The sequence below is a fragment of the Syngnathus leptorhynchus genome, chromosome 8 (genome assembly GCF_054491065.1).
Source record: "Syngnathus leptorhynchus isolate UIUO chromosome 8, UIUO_Slep, whole genome shotgun sequence".
In the NCBI taxonomy this organism is placed as follows: Eukaryota; Metazoa; Chordata; class Actinopteri; order Syngnathiformes; family Syngnathidae; genus Syngnathus; species Syngnathus leptorhynchus.
Window position 1 is genome coordinate 10,855,860 of NC_141202.1, and position 22,466 is coordinate 10,878,325.

Genomic DNA, 22,466 nt, shown 5'->3' on the forward strand with positions numbered 1-22,466 from the left:
AAAAAAGGAAAACCCACTACCTACTAATGTAGCCGAAAGGAGGATGACAAAAATGTTGACTGCTAGCCTGTCATGCAGTTATGACAGCCAACAAAGGGAATTTGATGACTGCAATGGAGACGTAAGTTTGCTAAGTAGCAATTAGGACGACATCAGTAGATAAACTTAAAATCAGACCTACATTATACCTATATGCAGGGAGGTGCGGTCAGAGGGGGCAAGGGAGGCCATGCCTCACCTGCCATCGTGAAAAGTGGAAAAAACTAATTCAATTGTTTTTTATTATAAAGTCATTTTCCTTTTAATTTCAGTAGTTTTGTGTCATTTTGAACCAAAATAACTGAATAACCAAAGACGATTCACTCAGAGGAGCCAACTTCCTGCCTTGCCTCTTCTGAGGATTGCGTAATCATCTATGCTGACAGGCTATGCAGTTAGACTGAACTGCTGTCTGTCTATGGCTATATTAATTAATTTCCGTAATTAAGCTGATGTATATAATATCTAGTGTTTTTTGTCATCTTTCTGTAACGTCGTGTTTCTTTAGATGAACAAAACGGCTTTAAAAGGAGACCTTACGGAGGCAACAAAAAAAAGGTTCTTCAGCCTTATGGCAGTAGGTGCTAGTGATCCCGGGACGCTTCATGTAGAATAAGTGATCTCCAGTTCAAATTTACAGTGAACAACTGAGGAGCAGTTGTCCATTTATTTTATTTTACATTATTTTTTTGTTTTTGTTTTTACATTTCGTTTTACAATGGAGGATTACATATCCAAACAATTTTCAACTAAGGATTTTGGGTCGAAGCAGGAGGTCATCAGTAAAGGAAGACCAACTTCGGAGTTAAAAGGTTAGATTCGGACGAGACTTCTGAGCTTGTCTTTTCAAACAAAGTGGTACGCACGATTGAAAAGTTTTTCATTCCATGTTCTTTATTGTGTGTTTTTATGTGTGAAGACTGCTGATATGAGATTTTAATTAAAATAGTTCAAATTAAATAATGAATAAGCCACTTGAGAGCAGCGTTCCCCAACCTTTTTTGTGACACAGTTAGATGTCGGACAAATTTGACCAGGGGTGGGGACATCAGTGCCTCCCCAGTCATGAACCTCACCACAAGTCACTGCCTATATGTTCAAAAGTCAAGTAACCATTGTTTATTTGGAAAGTTTATGGCTAATTAAATTGAATGCAGCTCTTCATGCTTTTATAAAGTCTACCAAGTGTCCAGTGCAAGGCCGCTCGACTAGATTAATATCATTTCCATTGCTTTTAATAGGGAAAGGTGATTTGAGTTATGAATTGCTTGGTCCCGGAATGAATTTATCCCACATCAGATACTTTTTGTGCTATTTTTCCTAGCGGTGTGCCATAAAATTTTCCCAATGTAAAATATGCGGCTTGGTTTAATAGTGTTTGGGAAACAATGCATTAGATAGTAATCCTATTGAGTGAGTTAAAAAAAAAAAAAAAAAAAAGCATTATGGTCGAAACCCCATCTCTCAAACGTACGCACGCACATTCGCATACACAAATAAGACCACAACTTATTTTGATCATCTTAAAAGGATATGGTGCATTATAATAATGGGATTATTTGAAAGCCTCAACAGATGGATGATTTTTCTGCCTTCATAAGGGCTTGGCTCCCATTGGATCAAACTCCCGCTTGTGCAAGACTGCTATACACTACCCTCCCCCCCCACACACACACACACAAAAAAAATTGCAATTCATTCTCTCGGCCGGCCATGCTGAATGAAATGCGGGGCGGCCTCATTTCACGTGCGCTGCTGGCTCATTCTACGCCGCACCGGTGGTGTGAAATCAGAACGGCGCTGGCATGCGCCGGCTGCAACGGCCCGAGCAGCTGCTCCATCCATGCGGGTCAATACTGATCAAACACGCTTGATAATGTGCACTGGGAGTCCATTGCCTGTACCTGTCGGTGCCGATTTCACACCAGCGGTGACTCGCTGTAAATTGTATTTATTGGAAAAAAACAAAAATACATCATGTCATTTCCTGATACATTCGCCCTTTTGATTCATAAAAAAAAGAATGCTACATACGTAATGATGCGATTATCTATGCGCAGAATGCCGAGTCTTCTTTTGTACAAAATGAAGTTAATCATGGCTACATTATTGACTCCTAATTGAAGTTTAGCACAGCTTGACCCATTTTGCAGCTTTCAGCTAAGAGATCAAGCGCTGATTCGGCGCCGCGTGTCAATACACCCGCCGTAACCTTTCGGGCGAGGTGCGGAGGGAGGCCGATCCATAACATTGATGGCCTCTCTCTCATTAGATCCACTCATCTGTCTGGAGGCGGGGGGCACAACGGTGACGCCCAGATGGTGGTCCGCTGAATTCCTGACAGCTACAGTGTGACCACCAGGCAAGAGAAATTCAAAAATATAGTCAATCAACATTTTTAGGGCGTCTGCATGCTCACAAAATTTGGCTCTAACACACCAAAGAATCTTTTTGAAATCCAGTTTGATTCGGTGATGTGACATTTTGGTAGACGTGTTCTTCACGAGGAGATAAAGAAAGTCACAAGAAAATATGGAAGCCCTTTCAGGCTAACTTTCCGGATGAGTAGTCCTCAAGATTTTGCGTGATTGCTTCCAAAGGTGATTGTGAAAAATGTTTGTATTTGGGAGTGCGCGTGGAAGCAGCGTGGCAGCCGAGTTTGATGACTCGCCATAAAACATGAACGTGTAATAACTCAGAGTCGCACAAAACGTGCTGTGTGGGATGAAAGTCCCGCACTCGAGATTGTCTGAGGAAGGAAGCATGCAATTTTGCTGTAAATCCAGATTACACCTCAACGTCGAAATTGGTTTTGTTAAGCCTATGTGGTTGGGCTACAAAGTGTGTTGAAAAAAATTCTGGAACATTTCAGCTAACACTGTGGCTAACGTTAGCTTGTTTATGGTGTTATTGCTAGTTTCCATTGATAGTGCTGCATTTTTTTTTTTTCAAAGATGGATATGAGTTCTCTGTAAACTAATATTTTTGTTCTCTGTAATTTTGAGAATGGAGCTTGTTTATGTTAGGATATTTTTTTAGTCTTGCTAGCAGTTTTAACACAACAAACTCTCAATTTAAGGGGATCTAGCTTGGATTTCCACCCAAAAAGAAAAAACAATGGCATGTAACTCGAAAAAAAAAATTATTATGCTCAAATATTTTTTTTTCAACTACATTCAAGTTTGTACTAAATTACTGTCTGTTCCCTTTTTAATCCATGTGAAAAGTGTCCAACTTTGAAAATTCCTGAAATTTTCCAAATCGACTTGGCTGGAGGTCTGAGCTCTTCTAAGTGCACTTGTTGTCCCCTGAAGGCGTCTGCGGAAATATTCCTTGTTAAAAAACAACATGCTTTCAGTACATGACGGAATCAACACAAGTCAATAAAAATGTTGACTGTGTTTGACGCTGTGACCCAAATCAGGTTCTCATTCAGAGGTGGAGTTGAGCCGGATGTGACCATGTGGAACAGTGGTGCCCCCCGAGGGCTCGGAGGCTTCCATCTTCTTTAGCGTATGCTCATCCGTCACGGACATGGAGCGAGAGAACATGGGAGTAGATGAGGTCGGAGCTCCTGAAAACCCACAAAAAAATAAAATAAAATCCAGATTTGTCATCTCACTGACCCTGAATTAAAATTGAACCCGCGCCGCCTGCACTTAAGTCAAGCAAGCGAACGGCTCCACGCTATTCCACGCTGGGCGACTTATTTTACGACTCACTGGAGTAAAATCACATCCATTTCATTTTATTATGTCGAATGAATGGAATTAAAATCACTAATGTGCTTTTGTGCTTGAGAATCACACGCTAGCGATGGCAGGCGAGTGGTGCCGGCACGTGGCCGGCCGCAGCCGGGTGAGCAATGACTGCAGATTTGTTGCACCTTGAAGTCTCATCATCACAAACGCACACAAACACACACAAACGCACACACACAAAAGGGAGGAGGGAGGATGAGAGAGAGGCCATACTGGGATTTTTATCTCTGATATTGCTTGCATCAACACAGTGGTGGGAACTCCACTCGAGGATTGTAACTGTTCATCCCTTGGAAAACAAATTTGTGTGCAGGGATTTTAAAGTCCATTGTGCCAAGTTGTCAAAACGGCTATTGTTTTTCGTGGATAGTTACTTTTTAAATGTTGTATATTCTGCTTCTGCATGAGGATGAGGTTGACCTCACTCACCAGCAGGGGGCAGATCACGCACACTCGCTCGTCCACATAAACACGCACACATACACACGCACGGGCAGGTCTGACATTTGCAGCTTAGTGCTGCAATGTCCGCTTATTTATGTGGTGAAGATCTGGTGACGGAACAAGTTCACCAGGTGCCTGCAGCCGACTGTTTATCAGAACCACGCGGAGGCATTATCACTTCATAAGAACCGGTCTGGATCTCAGTCTCCATTCCTCGCCTCGTGAAAACACCTCATGACTGCTCTTGCCTCTCATTTTTTTTCTTTTTCTCTGGCGCGCAAACACAGATGCGCAGAGGCCATCTGGGAAAGCGCAGCAGCCAGCAAGCCAGCCAGCCAGCAAGCCAGCCAGCCAGCCAGCCAGCCAGCGAGCTTCTATTCAGCATGGCCGTTATTAATTCACACTACAATGCAGTCGTAGTGACACTGCCGCGGAACAGATTCAGGCTGGTTGTAAATTCATTCATAATCATTTTAATGTAGCTAAGCCAATATTGTGATTAGGGTGGTGCACATTCTGTACTGCTTATTCCCCCCCCCCCCCCCCCCCCCCAAAAAATCTAAAAATGTGAAAAGACTCCAAATTATTGGGTACTTGTGTTTGAAATGTTCCTATTTTTTTTTTATCCATGCATAATCCATTTTTGATAGTCCGCTGATATTGTCGCTGTGGAGTGACTCGTTGTTTGCAGCCTTTGAGGCTTTAAGCAAATGTTTTGGTTTGGTTTTTTTTGCAACTCAAACATGTAGTCAAACATGCAAAGTCGTGTCCCTCACCTGAGTTTTGTTTGACTTTGCTGTTGGTCTGCTTTTGCATCTTGTCCTCATACTGCCTCACCTCTTCCAAGGTTAGCCCTATGAGAGGAAAACATACACACTGTTTGTTATTGTTTTTCACAATCTCACATATGTATTTAGTTTTGATCACATCTGATCTATTTCAACTGTTGATATTTTATTCGTTTTTGTGCTCTTAGTGAAAAGCAAAAAGCTGCCTAAGACGATACAGAAGCTGTCTGATTATAAAAGTAGTGCTTTGGCATCATGTTGCGCCATTGTCGGATTGAGGGGAGGAACTTCTATCAGGCACTTCAAAGTGGTGCTTTGGAGCCATTTTCTGAAATCCTTGTCGGCATGGCATGATGAAAATACAAATCCATTCATAGAAAAATCTGCTCATTCAGTAAATTCATCAACTGACCCAATTTTTGAATGAAATATATTTTTTGTCTCTCTCTCTCTCTCTCTCTCTCTCTCTCTCTCTCTCTCTCTCTCTCTCTCTCTCTCTCTCTCGCGCCCATCATCCTAGAATAGCTTCACTCGGGACTCATCAGACCACATGCTCCATAGTCCAATCTTTATGCTCCACTCACAAAACGGACTCAGCCGCCCCCCCTCCGCCTCCATTAGCCTCACTAAAAAGTGTTTTTTCCTCAAGGCAACACGGCTGTTTATCCCCAATCCCCCGAGTTCTCTTGTGGAAATGTTTTCTTTTTCCCATATTAACGTTCTCGCTCCGATTTTTAACATTTGATTACAGCAAACTTCGGAGCCATGACCACATTGCTTTCTCCTCCTGGCTCACAGCTGTTCATCTGCATAGTGCCTCCGAGTGAGCAGTTTTTGACCCGATTCGAGAGAAACATATGGAGCACATTAAGTTTTGACATTGAAAATAGAATTTGGGATTATGGAGGAACAAAGCACTGAAAAAAAATCGACGACAGTGTCTTGTTTATACTACCCGAGTTTTCAAAAGAATTCATATTCCACAAAGAAAAAAATCACAACACTGTTGTGTCTTGATTGACCCACCGTGCCATTCGTCCACCCACGCCACCGCTTGCCTGTGACCAATCAGGAGAATGTCCCGGATGTTCTGACGAAAGACACATCAGTAAAAAATAAAACGGCATTCGTTGCCATCATGTCATGTCACCCATAAAATGTTTGTATCGCAAAAGCTTAATTCTCGGCTCACCGTTGTGTGTGTGATTAGTCGCTATAATAAAAGCTGCTCCCTAATTAATTGCCCGCACGTCATCCACTTAAAGTAATCATAAAAACTGTCATGAATACTTTTGATTGCTCTATTTGGAAAAAAAAAACGCCTTGTTTGTCTATTTTGGTTCACGCAACCACAAGTGAACTGCGGAAGCTTTTTGAACTTGAACAGAAGATTTTACTGCATGCTGTCAACAAGATCCTGATCTTACGATATAAAGATTTTGTCTTTAATTTCTGTTCTGGTTCTCGCACGTGAACATTCCACAATGTTGTGTGAAACTATTTTTGCTAACAGTTTGAAGCTTGTAGCGTCTAAGTTAGTTTCAGTTAGCCTGTCTCTGTTGCTTCATTCAATCTTTTAGCATTAAGCTAGCATTCGTTCGTTAGGCTAAGTTACATCACTTGGTTGAATATTTAGGTCAGTTTGAGATGATTATTGGAATTTTGTATTCAAATTCCGCTTGCTGTACATTCAAAATGCATCCATGTTGGATTATGGGCCTCATTGTTTTTATCGTAGACACTGTGCACAAAAATTGCGGTACGTCTCACTCTGTGTAAGAAATCCTCCGTCTTGGTCTGCAAGCCGTAGACCTCAAAGTTGCAGCGCACCCTCTTGTAGGAGCACATGATGGGCTGGTGCTCCTCCCTCCAGCCTTCCTTCAGAGGCCCTCGCTTAGTCTTACTCGACTGCCAGCGAGACAGGTCCTGCGCGGAGCAAACAGAGGTCCTCTCAGAGAATGTGCTGAGCCAGCAGAAAAGCCAAGCCCTCCGAGGCATGCGAAGAGGGAAAGTTGGTTATGTGCGCAAGCAGATTGTGTGCAGCCTATTAAGTGTCGCTGTATGCATTAGCGACTTAAGGGCGATTAAAATGCTGATTTTTTTTTTTTTTTTAATATCGTCAACCTGTGACTGGGTATCGCTTTTGTTTGTTTATACTCGTGTGTACTAAAACAAATGAAGCACGTCCGGGCCCCCCTCAGACTTCTGGCCAACCAACTCAAATTTTTTTTTATACAATCTGACCCCATGTATCGAATATACTGTAGATACTGAAGCTCAAAATGTGACAGTGACTTCATCTTGCCAAATAGTGAGCTTCAGGCGTAGATGTTAAGACGCACCTCTGACTCTTTGTAGTGCTTTTCGGGGATGGGGTCACTCAGTATATCCAGGAAACTCACATACTCTTCCGGCGTCGGCGTCCCAAATATCTTTGTCCAAAACAGAAAGAAGCATATGAGAAAAAAACACGCAAACGTGAACATGTATGTTGGAGCAAAAGTAATGTGGCGTAATAAGATGACAGTCATTCTCTCCCATTAGTTTGAAGACAGCAGTCGTACATTAAGAACCCAATCTGGAGTCCAAATTTGGACTTGTAAAGATGTCAGCTCGGTCGATGTGCCCTTGTGCTGCTGCTGCTGCTGCACCCAAAACTACATTTTGACATGGCTGTCTTGATGCACATGTACGCTGTGTAATAACAGACAAAAAAAATAAATACATTGAATTTCAGGCTAGGATTACGATAATAGTGGCAACCCAAAAAGAGTAATGTAATTAGTAGTAATGACATCTTTTGTGCTGACCTTGTTTCAAATGAACCCGATTTGTTCCCCTAATGAGTTTGTTTGTATAATTGTTGAAAAATAAAAAAAAATAAAAGGAAAGAAAAAAGAAGCCCCTACATATGTAAAAATTCATAAAAAGGCTTTCTCAGATCATTTGCCTGTATCTTAGAAGCCTAAACTATAAACCAAAACATTTAAGAATAAATCAGGTATTTTTTTTATTGGAATACTGATCAATTTATTTCTTTAAAAAATACATGGGAAAATAATCTGCTACTAATGATTCTGTTGGCTCATCCATACTCACATTGTCATTAGAGCCGTTGTTGTTCTCGAACCGTGTCTCAATGTAGATGCTGAACTTGGGGAGGAACGATAACTGATAAGGTGACAAGAAGAGGTTATTAAAGTTCATGAAAAGTATCTTTCTCTTTCTCTTTCTCTCTCGCTCTCTCTTTCTCTTTCTCTTTCTCTCTCTCTCTCTCTCTCTCTCTCGCTCTCTCTTTCTCTTTCTCTCTCTCACGCTCTCTCTTTCTCTTTCTCTCTCTCTAGATTATATAAAAAATATATAAAATTAAATAAATTATATAAAATGATAAAAAATATAAACAAATAAAATGTGTGATAGTCACTGGATTATATGGTAAATTAATTCAAAAATGAAAACTATCGATATACATTTAAAAAAAACAAAAATTATAATAAAAAGAAAAACAAATAAAATGTGCTATATTCACTGGATTATACAGTAAATGAATTACAAAAACAAAAAGTCACAATAAAAAGTATAATGAAAATTCCAATGGTGTTATAACTCAGCAAGAAGTAAAAAAAATACTTACTGAATATTCTGTTGTGTCGCAGATGTTCAATATGGAAAAGAAAGAAAGAAAACAAACAGAGCGTTAGTGACTCCCACATGCATCGACACGCTTTTGCTCTCATGCCTTCGTGTTAACACACAAGTATGTGCAAATATAATAAATATTTGATGATTCCTGCACGGACATCTGTTGAAAGTAAACACCAGTTGCATAATGAACGGGTGTTAAAGCGTCCTTCCTTTTAATAAGGACGTAAATGAGCACCTGTAATGGTGTGAGGGTAGAAATTCCAGGCCGTCTCTTTCACATAGAAGAATCGCGGGGCAAACGACTTCGCCCAGGCTGGCAGCTTACTGAAACCGCACAGGACACAGAGAGGTAAACAGAAATCCAAGAAATGAGTTTCATGGCCAAAATACCTGTAGGCAACTTTCTTGGCAGCAGTTTTGGTTGTGTGACTCATAATGGAAACTCATAAGGCTTAGCCAATTCATTTATGGGTGTGATTATGTTGCAGTAATTGAATCTAAATAAGATTTTCTTAGAAGCCATTTTCAGTTTCGTGAAGGCACCTTTATGCAAACGAGGCACTTGGGGTTCATTTCAGGTCATAGTACCTCACATATGGTACTCTAGGTATCAAGGTCCTTACTTTTTTGGTAGTTGTGAATACTCTGCTCAGCTCAAGGTACCCATTAGTACAAGTATGTGTGTACAAATTCTCATTTTATTTAATCATGAGGATTACATATTTCTTAGGATTTGGAGGTAAGATAGTTATTTTGTCATGTTTGTACTCAAGGACCGGGTGCTAAGATTACAACATAGGACATAAACACAAATCCATATGTGTATAACTTCTGGCGAAGCTTACCTAATGAGGACCGAAACTCTCACAAGCACAGAGAGATTAGGAAAATCCTTGGGAGTGTGAAAATTTCTTGACTTCTTTAAGAGTTTATTTTAGGATTAGTTGGCGGCTTTAAAGGTGTGCTTAGAATAAGAGTTGAGGTTGCTTGAGGTTAATGAGTTAGGTGAGATTAGGCGTGAGAAATTAATTTAGCAGTTGAAAGAAAATTTGGGAGTAGTAACACCATTATACTTATTAATGCTGGCGATATCACTAACAACTGGTAAACATATTTAGCTTTTGACTCACATGCAGGTACTAACAAGTCGGGACACCAAAATAAAACGGAAAACAATAATGGGATAATTACTAAAGGCCCAAAACGGCATGTTATGCAAAACTTGGATCACAGCTTGTAAAGTTAGTCATCAAATTAAAAACAATTAGCACAGACGAGCATGAGCACAGTCGAGCACCAGAAAAGGAAATAGCACAATTATTGTTCGTACCTGCTGAGGTAGATTCGTTTCTCTGTCACCTGTCCCGGGCCGTGCTCGGGGTGAGTATCGGCCTCATTCCTCACCACCTCGACCCCTTCTCCATTTTCACTCTGCTCACAACTGTGCTTGCTGATCATGTACAGTTGCCCGATCCTGTACTGGAACCAGAGAAATAAAAAAAATAATGTTTGCTGGGACTGTGAGAAGGTGAAAGCGCACGGCAGGGAAGGAAGGACGCCGCTAGTCCAAGTTAAGAAAAGTGTCCCAATATTTTTGTCCAGGTACCATATGCTCATCCCAGGTTCTAGATCAAAATCCCAACCCGATCAAAGTGCGTTTACTATTTGATTGCCAAAGTGTTTGTAGTTTGTGCTTAAAAATATCTTGCTAAATTTAAACCCGAGTTATCTCTCGTTCCGTTTGTTTGTTAGCGCGTACATGAGAAATAGTTTTATTGTTCCGTCTGGCTGCATTATTCAATAGCCGTGTGTTTGTTGAGTGACGGCAAAGAAAAGAATGTCTGATGTTATCAGAAAATAAAAAAATGATAATTCTGCATTTCTGTCCCGTCTTCGGGGGGATAACGTCAACGTGCTCCGAACTATTTAACCTTTCGTGACAGCCTGACGCGATCAGTTATTTTTTCAAGCTTTTGTGAAGTTCAGGTTTGACACATTCATGTATTTCCACTCCCATGTTGTTATCCTTTCCTTGGCTAAACATTAGTTCTCATGAATACATCTTGTCTCCTTTGATTAAAAAAGAGATTTGTTGGTAAAGGACAAAAAAGCATTGTAAACAAAATGTCATTAATATCTGTCATAGCAAGGCAAATGACTCAAATATCATTTTAATTGAAAAAAAACCCCCAACCCAAATTAGGTGAAAAGGAGATCATCCTTCACTCATGACACTTTTACGACACTCTTCCTCCTCTTGGTCTAATTTTTGTACAGTGTCAACATTTACTTGGTGCTTGTTAAAAAAAAAATTACTTTTACTTTTTTTACTGCAAAGGCAGAATGGGGTGTTGTCAGATGAGTGGATAGATTTCACACAAAAGATTTTATCTGTCAGGCAATCTCAGCGTGACGTCCGACGGGCTGGTATGCCTTTGAATCTCAAGTGCGTGTGCCAAAATATAAAAGCTACAATGACTACCGTAGCCGTCAAAATGCGCTTGGCATTTATTCACTTCCTGCAGGTGAGGACGTTGAGTGTATATAAACAGCCAACCTGTCCTTCCTGTATTTGTGTAAATATTATCTGACGTTTTGGCAGACAAACATGGAATTTATTATTAATGTTGACATGAATTATTTAACAAATCTAGGGGCTACCTTTTTTTTCTTTAAAATAATTTAAAAGACACATTTGCATAATTATTCAAATTAGATTATTCTTTTTGCTGGTAGGGAAAACTCAACACCAAACAAAAAATAAAATAAATATTGAGATGTAGAATGTTCAGTGACAAATTAATATAGTTACATATCCCAAAACATTGTACTTCAAATAAACTTTCAATTATGAGCAATAACACAGCCCTTTTAAGACTCTTCACTATCCTATTTTTACAAAAATAAAATTGAAATAGTAGCATTATATGATAAAAAATGAATTTCTTTTACAATAAAAGATGTATTTCTAGATTGACATATTTGATTTTAAAAAGTCTACACACCCCTGTTCAAACACCCATTTTTTGGTGACATCCTCCGACATGTCATGTCATATTTTTTTACCTGAGCTGTACCGATTGTTTGCACAGGTGTACACACCCTCTTATGAGCGGGGATGTGGCTTTGTTCAGAATCAGCCAATCACATTCAAATTCAACTCCCCGTCCACGACAAGGGAGATGTTTGCTAAACCTTAAATGTAAATGATATCAACTCCACTGACGAACTGGCCAAAGGTTATTTGCTGTTGCTTGTCAGGAAGAGGTCCTATTTCAGGGAAGATTGGCTCTTTATCAAGTCAGCAATATAAACGGTTGGTTTATGACTGTACCCGAGATTGTGACCTACATCGGAATGCTTACGTTTAACAACCCTTGTGAGCACAAGTCATATCATCACATCCCCATGCGTACCTTTTAGAATTATGCCCAAAAAAGTTTGCCTTTTGTTTCATCGACCCATGAAAAAATTTCACGTGAGTTTGGGAGCCTTGGGGAAGCTGCAGGGAATTATGAACAGTTCCAAATATCAGTCAATGGTAAAACTCCTTCCCCCCCTCCCCAATCCTGACAGCTCAACTGTTAGTGGGTGTGCACACTTATGCAAAAATGTCACTTTGTCATTTTTTAAACAGGGGTGTGTAGACTTTTAATATCTATTCACTATATATCATTATTATACATGAGCATAATTTTATCCACTTTCTTATTATGTTTTTTGCTGTATTTGTTGGTGCATATTATATTTGCCATCTTCTGCTCAGGTCGTTTCTGTTTTGCATTTCCATTGTGATTGATAGAATCCAAAGTCGTCGGCTCATGCTTTATTATTCCTATATTATATTTGACTCATGTTGCTCACGCGTGTAAGCACCTCAGGGCTGGTGTGTTCCTCCCAGACGCCATCAAGTAAATCAGATGACAAATTAGACCCTCAGACTGCACATTTCCCGGCTGAACGTGAGCAGCGAGCGTTGTCTGTCACAGCCGCGCTGGAGTGTTGTTCAAGTTGATAGCTCGTACCTGCATGTCGACGGGGCACCTTTTAAAATTCCACCGAAAGGATTTAAAGACCGGCGCTAAGTGCCCTGATGTGACAGCGTCCTAAATGAGCTGCAGTCGTTCTTAGATTACTTTCAGGCCGAGGAGGATTTGCTGCAGGATGAAGCGTCTGTGAGCTGCACTGATACAGTAAATCCCATCTTGGGCTGCTGTCATTCCTAACAGGTAAAACAAGAAGGCGGGTGGGAGGTGTGTGTGTGTGGAGGGGGCAACCAAGACTTTCCTTTCAGAGAGCAACTAGGAAGAAAACACGCTCATCCCTGAGGCGTCCCACCCTTTGCCGGGAACAATGTTGCAGGGTGGAAGCTTTTTGTGTACGTCTCGGATCTCGCCTAAGCGTAAACCGGTCGGACAAGTTTGCACCCGTGCAGGATGGAGTGCTTCAGTACACTGAAGAAGAAGGGGGAGGTCAATAAACCCGGAAAAGCAGTGTTGTGATGCGGGCCGACCAAGTGTTTGGCAGAGCAAACAGTTTTTCTTTCTGCTGCTAAACTATGAAATGTGTCACGAGTCATTGTAAAAAAACGAAACCGAAGGTAAGTACGGTCATACCTCGAGATCAATTTGCTCCATGACGTAGTTCATAATTTAATTTACTTCTTTATTTGCATTATGTGCTTCTAAGACATATATAATATACTATTGCTTTTTAAATTATTGCTTGAGTTTGTTTAAAAAAAAAAAATAAGGTAAGGAAGCTGAAGCCACAGAAAGTCTAGAGCCCGGATTTGAACCCCCCAACTACATAAATGTGAGGCAGATGCAATCATCAGATTCAGGGACATTTATTGCAATTTTGTAGGGCTTTAACTATCCGGTAATTTTAGAATCGATTCTATCCATTATTCTATCAAATAATCGGGTCCAATTTTATTTGCATTAAAGTGGATTAAAAACTAAGCAATTTAAGCATTTTATCTGTTTATTTTTGTATTATTTAGTCATTGAAAAACAACTAAACAACAGTTGAGAAAGTTCACACAAGAAAGCATTGTTTTCCAAAGTAAAAACAGATATTAAGAAACAAATTTCTTATTTAAGGATGAGCGAAATCAGAGAGTGCCTGAAATTAGAAGATTTGGACCATCTTGAGGTCAAAATATGTCTCTAAACAATAACTTGATGAATAAAACACATGGCGATTAATTTGAGAATCGGTTTGTTGACGATTAATTGATTAATTTTGCTATTTCTTTAAATGTTCTTCAAATTTTTTTTACGTTTTTGGTTTTCTTTTAATTGTGTATGGTATTTTATGTTCATACGGTGACATTGAGTGCCTTGAAAGGCGCCTCATAAATAAAATGTATTATTATTATTATTACTATTATTATTATTAATAATAAATGTATTATTTTTTCTATTAATTATTGAAAAATTACAGTATATGAGACAAAAGTAAAAAATAAACACCATCTGGAAAAAATAGTCTCCCATGCCTTCAACCAATCCCAAAGTTTCCGGGAGATTGGTCGAGCAGTTTTTTTGCGTAATCCTGCCAAGTAACAGTTCAGAAAACATTCCGTTCTCAGCAGAGGCAATGAAAGGTCCCGTCTGAGGATGAGCGGACTTACCTCCTCCACAGTTAGCGGCATGCAAATGCGGTATTCTTTCTCCAACATGCTGCTGCTGATTTTGCTGCCGTGTTCTTTGCCTGGCTCGCATGTGGTGGCGCTCGGGCACGCCAGTGACCTCTCCTGACACGCTCGTCTGCTTTTGCTTTCTTCCGCTGATGTCAGAGGCGCACACGCTCCACTCAGTCAGAAGGATCTGAGTCAGGTTCAACTTTCAAGTATTATTTTTTTTCGCTCCTCCCGGCTGTCACAAAGCCAATTATGGCCAACAACCAACTTTACCTGTTCCACTCCTTCGTTGTGTCTGCTTCCTCCCCCGGACTTTCCATGTGCGGTATCGGAGTCTCCTCCCACTGCAACCTTTGCTGTTTTTCTCTTGCCCTTGCATTCCTTTGCCTGGCTCTTTCCTTATCTTTTTCTCTGGAACCGTGCACTTGGCCGCCCCGCCCACTTTACCAGCGACTCACCTGTGTCCCTGTTTATATTCCCCTCCCCTTCTCATGTGTCTGTTTGACTGTTTCCATGGAAACCCATTTAAAGGGGAAGTCAAGTCAAGACACGGTGAGATATCTGATTGACATTAAGTTTGTGGAACAAAAATAAATCCACCTGTTTGTACCCATTTCAGGGGGCGGCCATTTTGCCGCCAACTGCCGCTGACTGAAAATGAACAGTGACAATCACAATGAAAAAGGAAAACGTAATGACGTCAAAAGGAACCACCATTAAAAACATTTACGCCCAACATTCATTTTTGCACTCGAAATACATTCTCGAGACGAGGCTGCGGAGATCTTGCAGTTGATTCGAGAGGGTCGCCGTCACCACAAGAACTTCTATTAAAGGCAGCACCAGAATCGCTTACGTGCTATTACCTTGTGACCTTCAGATGGATTACATGTTCAGTCAGTGGAATCTGCGCTGTTCTCGCTTTTTTTTTTTTTTTTTGCGCGTCCTTGAGTCCTGCGCCGCTTTAGCTTTAGTTTGACTGAAGGTGTCAAATGTACTTCGTAGCTTTCTCGTTAAAAAACGAAGGAGATCCAATGGGCCTAAACCAACAGCTGGACCTTTACTGTATTTTTCAGTCTGTAAATTTCTCTGGAGAAAGTCGAGCACAATTTGCAGGACGATCGCCCACGGCTCTGACGCGTATTCAACATCGTTATTCATTTTTTAAAATTGTACTCTCCGTGTTGTTCGGAATGGAGAGATGACACAAATGGTAGCACAGAATGACAGAGTTCTCAGATGAATGATCATGCAATAATGGAGTCAATAATGGATTTGATTTTTCATCGATTAATAGATACTCAATATAATAACAATTTTAAGGATCAATTTCATGTCTGACAGTGCCAGTTGAAAATAATCATCGTACCATACAGATAACAAATTTTCAAATAAAATGCTGATGTCGTCAGAACTTACATTCACATTTCAGAACACGACAAAGTTTTCTACGTCTTCCTCATGTATATCCTTCATTTCCCACCGGAATTTGAACCAACTCTGTGTATTTCATGTTAAGCACTGTGGCATATTTCTAGTGTTCTTTTGCTAATTATGCAAAACACATTAGCCCCCCGCACATGTTGTGTAGTAACACAAACATTGTTGCCAACCAATAAGAGCAGAACGACCAGCTGCCGCGAAAACGGTTTGATGAGGGCGCATTCACCCTTACAAGGAACGCGACAACAGGCCAACACGTCTTCATTTAGCCGTAGTGCGTCACATTAATCTTTAACGGTCCAAGTCAACAAAATTAATGTCTTATATAATCAAGACTTTATTTTCCTTGGTAATTGTATGTCGGGCCACACGGTGTTTGTCAACAATCTGTTTAACAAATGGATGCTAACTTTGCTAAACTAATTAGCTCTTATACCGACAGAATCGGCTTGTTGATGATCGGACGTTACAATCAGTGAAGTAGTTACATTTGAGACTTTTTCAAAAACGTTTTTTTTTTTTTTTTGGATGCGTTATCATGTCAAGTTCCCACAAGTTAGCAAATATGCTTCCTTGTCTGATAAAGGGCCTCTAATCCATTTTTCTTCGACCATTTCGTGTAAGCGCACTCAATGTGAGTTGAGATTTAAATAAGACAGATAGCTCCGATCAAATCTCACTAATAGATGGTTTAATGACTTCCTTTCTCCTGCAAGCCTCCCGATGTTGTACTTCTCCATCCTGAGCGAAGTCTTTCATTAACGTCTTGTGGCGAGCGCTGTCCTTTTGCATCTCCTTCTGCCCGACAACTAAGCGGACTTGATGAGATTGGGAAGGACTTCATCATGGTGCTTAACCTTTTCGCCACGCCTCCCGATGAAAAATGAATGGGCGCACTTAAAGACTAGCTTGGTACTTTTTGACCTCTACTGTATGTTTCCTGTCGTGATTGTGCACATGCATTGTGTCACCTCGGCGATGGTGGCGAGAAATGCTGATCAGTATTAAGTTGAAAGAGAGAGAAAACAGATCATTAACGGCTGGGCTGGCTGCCATCGCCGCATTACCGGTTTTCCAATCTGTTCGGAAGCCAAGGTCAAAGGTTTCGCCGTTTCCCGTCCGAGCATGCGAATGACAGACCCCGCCCGCACAAGGTGGGATCAGAGCGAGGGGGGACGACGACAAGGAAGTAGACACACTGCAGCTTTTTTGTCTCGGGGAAAAGGTGAAGGTCTCTGAGTCAAGTCGATATGACGGATTCAGCAGTTTGGGAGGAAAGAGTGCAAGTGATGGTTGTCATCATCCTGGTTGATATTTGTACCTGACTTTTGTGCTGATCCTGCAAGGTCCACTCACTGACTTTGTATTTATGCAGTCAATATTTGAGTTAAGGGTCAAAACTTTGAAAGAGTTTAATTCTCTCGTGCACGTTAATTGTGACCAACATCAACTAGATATCATTTCCGCTTCTTACTTTCTACCCTCAGTAAAACACATTATATTCACGTAACACACATAGGCATGTCGATACACACTTTGTGTCATTTTCGCCGTAGAGACAAAAAATAGAGTGGGAAAAAAAAACACAGAGAAATTATTCAAGTTAAGCTTGCTTTGTGAGTGGCGACCCAAGATGGCCGCTGGTGGCTTAGGGGAGAATTTAACTGGGCTTGTATGTAGTTTCACCATTTCGAAAGGGCAACCATAACTATGATGTGTGAAAATAACCCCCGACTTCTGAGATTCAATTTCTGGATAGTCGTCCAGATTATTTGGAACAATGAGTTGACTTTTAAGACAAGCTGGTTGTCTGTGATCTCACTTTTGGGCCAGTCATCGTATTGAGGTTATCCCGGCAAGAAGAGATAAAAGTAACAGCGAGAGAAGTAGGAAAAAAAAAAAAACACAGTTCGCTTTGAAACAAGTGACTGAAAGCACAAAAGGCAGAAAGACAAAAGGAGAAGCTTCTTGTTGTGTTAACGTCTCAACGTGTTTTGATGTATGTTTTGTGGAAGGAGTAAAGGAGGTGGGGGGGGGGGATCGGGAGTCCCTCAAGTGCAAGCCCCTCTGTGGTAAAATGTGAGATTAGTCGTAATCGCCTTGTAGTTGCGTATCAAGCCGTTGCTAAAACATCGATAGGACCGGTTCCTTAATTGATACCACCGGAGGGCCACCAGCCACGGGGGAACCGTGAGCCCCCCCCGCCCCTGTGAACCCATGTTACAATTGAATCCCCCTCCCGACGGTGGAGATGGAACAGAGCGCTCACTTATCCTCATCTAATCCCAGTCTCCTGTCGTCAAAGTGTTTCCCCCCGAGAAGCGCAGCAGCCAGCACGACGAGGTGCGACCGCGCTTACACTCGTTACCGGATCCAGACAGCGTTTTGATCCCCGCCAACGGATCGCAAATACAACACACCGAGCAATCACCCATCGAGGCTTTTTTTTTTTTTTTTTACCCCGCTAATCAAGCCCTTAGAGTCGTTCGTCCAATTAAATAAAAAGAATAATTCATTCTCCTACATATTCATGAGGCTCGGCAATACGGGAAGAATTCCGTACATTACGCGTACACGTGTTCCCGGATGAATTATAGATGCTATTTGAAATTGCTCAGTGTTCTTAAATGTCATCATTAATTTGAAAAAAGTGCCACAGAGGATGGAGGAAATCAACAAGAGTGAGGAATCCATCGTGGAGCTTCTATCGTATGTGGGAAGTTCTACAGAGAGGTGCGATGATCAGAGGGCGCCAACCCGACGCACCCGGGAGGCCTCTTCGCTGGGACGCAAACCGAGGCGCGCCACAGTCGAATAGAAACGCCGTGAACCAGAAAGAAAATGCAATAATCTATTCCAAGAATGGAGTGAAAGGGATTTGGAGAAGTACGCGCGCGTACGTGCGTGCGTGTGTGCGTGCGTGCGTGCCTCCGTTTGTGTGTGCGTGCGTGCGTGCGTGAGGTGGACGGTAAAAGGAATGGATTAAAACCACGTTGTGAGCGGGTGCGGCAAAGAGAGCCCGGCACTGTGGCTTGACTTTTTCTTTTTTTTTTCCCCCTTCATTTTTTTTCCCTCCCTCATCTATTTCACTCTGCGATTGAAAGAAAATTCAATTGCCGCTCTTTCTCACTTTCTGCCCGGTGTGTGAGAGTCCAAGAGAGGGAGTGTGAATGAGATCAACTCAGCAAGTCATTTCAAAGTAAATGCACTAATAAAGTGTTAGGTGGAGGAATTAAGAGACGCTTGGAAAAAAATGCTACCTTCTTTACAACTAATTCAATACAACTGGGAAGATCAGTTTTTGAAACTTTCCCGGATCATTACTGCCATGAAAAATCTGTTCATCGTGTCACATAATGACAGTAATCCCTCGTATATCGCGGATAATTGGTTCCAAGACCACCCGCGATAGATGAAGACCCGCGATGTAGAGAAAATATATTATTATAATATCCACAAAAGACTTTTATGAACCTTTATTGTATTTTTTAACACTTTATTGAAAACAACAGCTCAAACTGACTTTCAGAAACATTCTTATTTCTTAAAAAAGAAAAAAAAGAGTAAATATATTGTTTCAATACCCAGGATTAGGGTTAGGCTCAGGGTTAGGGTTAGGACTAAGGCTAGGGTTAGGGGTAGGGTTAGGGTTAGGATTACACCTAGGGTTGAGGCTAGGGTAGGACACATTAAAATATATTAAAATATGCCATCATTTATACCATAGCCAAACAGATGCTATTTGTTAGCCCGCTGACCCAGTTTCCTCTTGTGTTAGTATTAAGATAGTAGGACGCAAAGTTCGCAGATTGGTTTTGAAAAACACGAGTAGGTATTTTGAGCATTTTCAGGAGTTTACTGCCATGAAAGAACTGTCCATCTACTGAAAATCATTATTTTACATAAACCTAAAAAAATTCAAATATGCCATCAATTATAATACAGCCAACATTAAGCTATCAGGAGCTCAAAGTGTAGCATTTTCTCTTCTTTTCACAAACACACATTTTTGACACAAATCACAATATTTTGAGCAGGCGTTGAGAGGAAAGTGTTGATTACTATCCAGGCTCCTTTTCTTTTTTTTTTATGAAAATGTTATCCAATACACAGTCAAATGCAATACAAATATCATGTTCTAAAATAAAATGAACTTATTGCTTATTATCATGGCAATGAGGGCACAAGGAGTTCCATAATTAAAATGCGCAACTTTCAGGAATTGCATTTGTGAGTTCCGCTGCTGTACTGCAGGATGTGGGTCACAACGGTAATCAAGGGAGAAATATTATGCACACTGTAATAGCTTCATCAACCGACGGCAGGCTTGTTCTTGTACAGTAGCTCGCTTCATTTTTAACACTAAGTAATGCCTATCTTTGGACACTTTTGGACCATTTTCACTTATTTTGTCTTGTATTTTCAACGTGTTGAATTGCATTGTATTTTTAGGTATTTGTCATCCTAGTGCAAGATTGCTGGTATTTGCTGGTTGCTAAGCGAAGCGACCCAGTAGGAAGTAGCCTGGTACCTTTTCTCTCCAGTTTTGATGGGAAAAAGGCCGTGACTTGGCAAAATGGTGTTTTATTGTTATTAATTTAACTGTATATGTCCGTCTGATTTCTACTTTATGTTGAGGACTGAATGCAGTTGAGAATTTTTATCTCTGGGACACCACGACATTCTCCTCCATTTGTGGTGCACTGCACTGTATTAAGTCCAGTGTGAAAAGGCCTTTAAACCACAACAATCTTTTGTGCATATTGTTATTTTGTGTTGAAAAAGTTTATTTAAAAAAAACTTTTTTATATTGTCTCTTTGTAGTGCCGATTTTTTCTTACTCTGGGTAGGTCTGGAACACATCATGGGCGATAAGCAGGAGTTCACTGTAAGCCATAATAAAACCTCCTTGGTCCAAAATGTATCTGCTCAGAGTAGAGAAGGACAACGGTGTCCAGCCTAGAATGTTAAGTGCGTGCCTCTGTGTGCACATAGTGTATATTTATTTTTTATTTTTTTTGGGGGGGGATGAGTATGTTTGTGAGAGCGATAGAGAGATAGAGAAAGAGCGAGACTTACTGTTTGGTTGTTTGCTCAGAGCTAAACAGATGCGTAAATAGAGATAGGGGAGTCCAGTCGCATCAGATTAGACCAAACACCAACATTCTCAACTTGCACGAGCGCAAACGACGCACAGCTAGACACTAAAGTGGGCACAATTGGCAGGAGGCAAACCGGCACCGGCAAAATGTGTCTGAGTCACATATACCGAGCCTTTTATTAACCAGAACGGGAAAACAGCGCAGCGTGTGTAAAAATAAATAAATAAATAACAAAAAGGCACCCAGAGGGTGGATTGCTTTGTGACCAACACACACACAAACACACTGGCATAAAAAAACAGTGACGACGCATTCCATCATCACATGCTCCACGAAGCCTTTGGTTGCCTTTCCAATATCTCAGGGAGCCCAAGGCAAAGAGGAGGTGACAGAAGACATTAAAAGAGGGCAAGTGTGATGATGACGAATGCAAATGAAGACGAATGCATGCGCCAAACTGATAACAAGTGAAATATGCAAAGTACCGTCGCTATTTCACCTTGTCGTCGTAACAAAGTTGGGGCGCCTGATCTCTATTTGGGCCTATTAAGTGACATCGGACATATCACCGAAGCAGGTCCCTTATCACGGGCTGTGTGGTCCGAGAACACATGGTGCGTGTCTTTCCATGCCATCTGGAGCGCAATCAGCTTGATTAGCCCACGTGCTAACCCTTAGCGCCATATGGGCAGTGTGCTAAAAGTGCCTGGAACAGCAGAGTCACAAGCGGCCATTTATATTCTGAATTGTGTGTGGGCGCACAGAGTTTATCCACATTCCATCACGGAGGGGGAAAAAAAAAAGCTTTTAATCAATTAATTAATCAACTGGAATGTTATTTCTTTTCTGAGCAAGATGTTGAGAGCAACAGTATGCTTTTTTTCACCTCTTTTTTTTTTTTACCTCTGCTCTTTCCCTCTGCGCGGTCTCTCCATCTTAAATCAACCGGCCGAGACGCAGGCTGGGTTCCCTTCAAGGTTTCTTGGAAGTTTATTCCTTCACTCACGATTCAAATGGCTGCTCGTGTTGGGCTCCGTTGTTTTCCCTTCGTATATATATTAGGGCTGGAAACTGATTTGAATTGGAAAAACAGTTTTGATTTGAGTGCATTGAATCGGATCAAGATGTGTTTCAAATTGAGAGTAATCACCCCACTTGGATAACATCTTGTAGTTTCACTTTTTGCCACTAGATAATCAATTTGCTATGTATTGTATTATAATTGTATGTCAACTATTATAAATGATATGATCAATGTCTAAAGTGCCTTAAAATAATTATTTGGTGAATCATCAGCGTATAAATGAAATGAACTTGATTTGAGTTGACTAACGAGACCACGGTGAGAAGGACGGTTAGTCAGTACAAGGTGAGGTCGTCTTCCATCGCAACTTTCCCAGACATTTGCTCATCATTCCCATTTGCGGTGGGACGAAGTGTCCTTGCCATGAGCAAAGTTACAAATCAAGTGCGACACGAAGGCGTGTTTGCGACACAACTTGGATGGCCGTCCGTTCGCCACTTTCAACCGACGGTTACGCTTTGACTCAGCGCTGAACAACAGACCGCTTGGCACTGTGGGCGGGCGATGGAAGAA

General features: G+C 41.0%; 1 protein-coding gene across 1 annotated transcript; it reads right to left on the bottom strand.

Moving 5' to 3' along the window:
- Positions 1–1,974: 1,974 nt before the first annotated feature.
- pitpnc1b (phosphatidylinositol transfer protein cytoplasmic 1b) lies at positions 1,975–14,688 on the bottom strand. The gene is made up of 11 exons (XM_085918813.1): positions 14,598–14,688; positions 14,316–14,511; positions 10,008–10,156; positions 8,913–9,001; positions 8,667–8,674; positions 8,132–8,203; positions 7,375–7,464; positions 6,803–6,958; positions 6,059–6,122; positions 5,021–5,098; positions 1,975–3,613 (listed from the first exon to the last, which is right to left on the bottom strand). The coding sequence occupies exons 2-11, from the start codon at positions 14,361–14,363 to the stop codon at positions 3,468–3,470; spliced, it is 900 nt and encodes a 299-aa protein (XP_085774939.1). The 5' UTR covers positions 14,364–14,511; positions 14,598–14,688; the 3' UTR covers positions 1,975–3,467.
- Between the last annotated feature and the right edge of the window lie 7,778 nt (positions 14,689–22,466).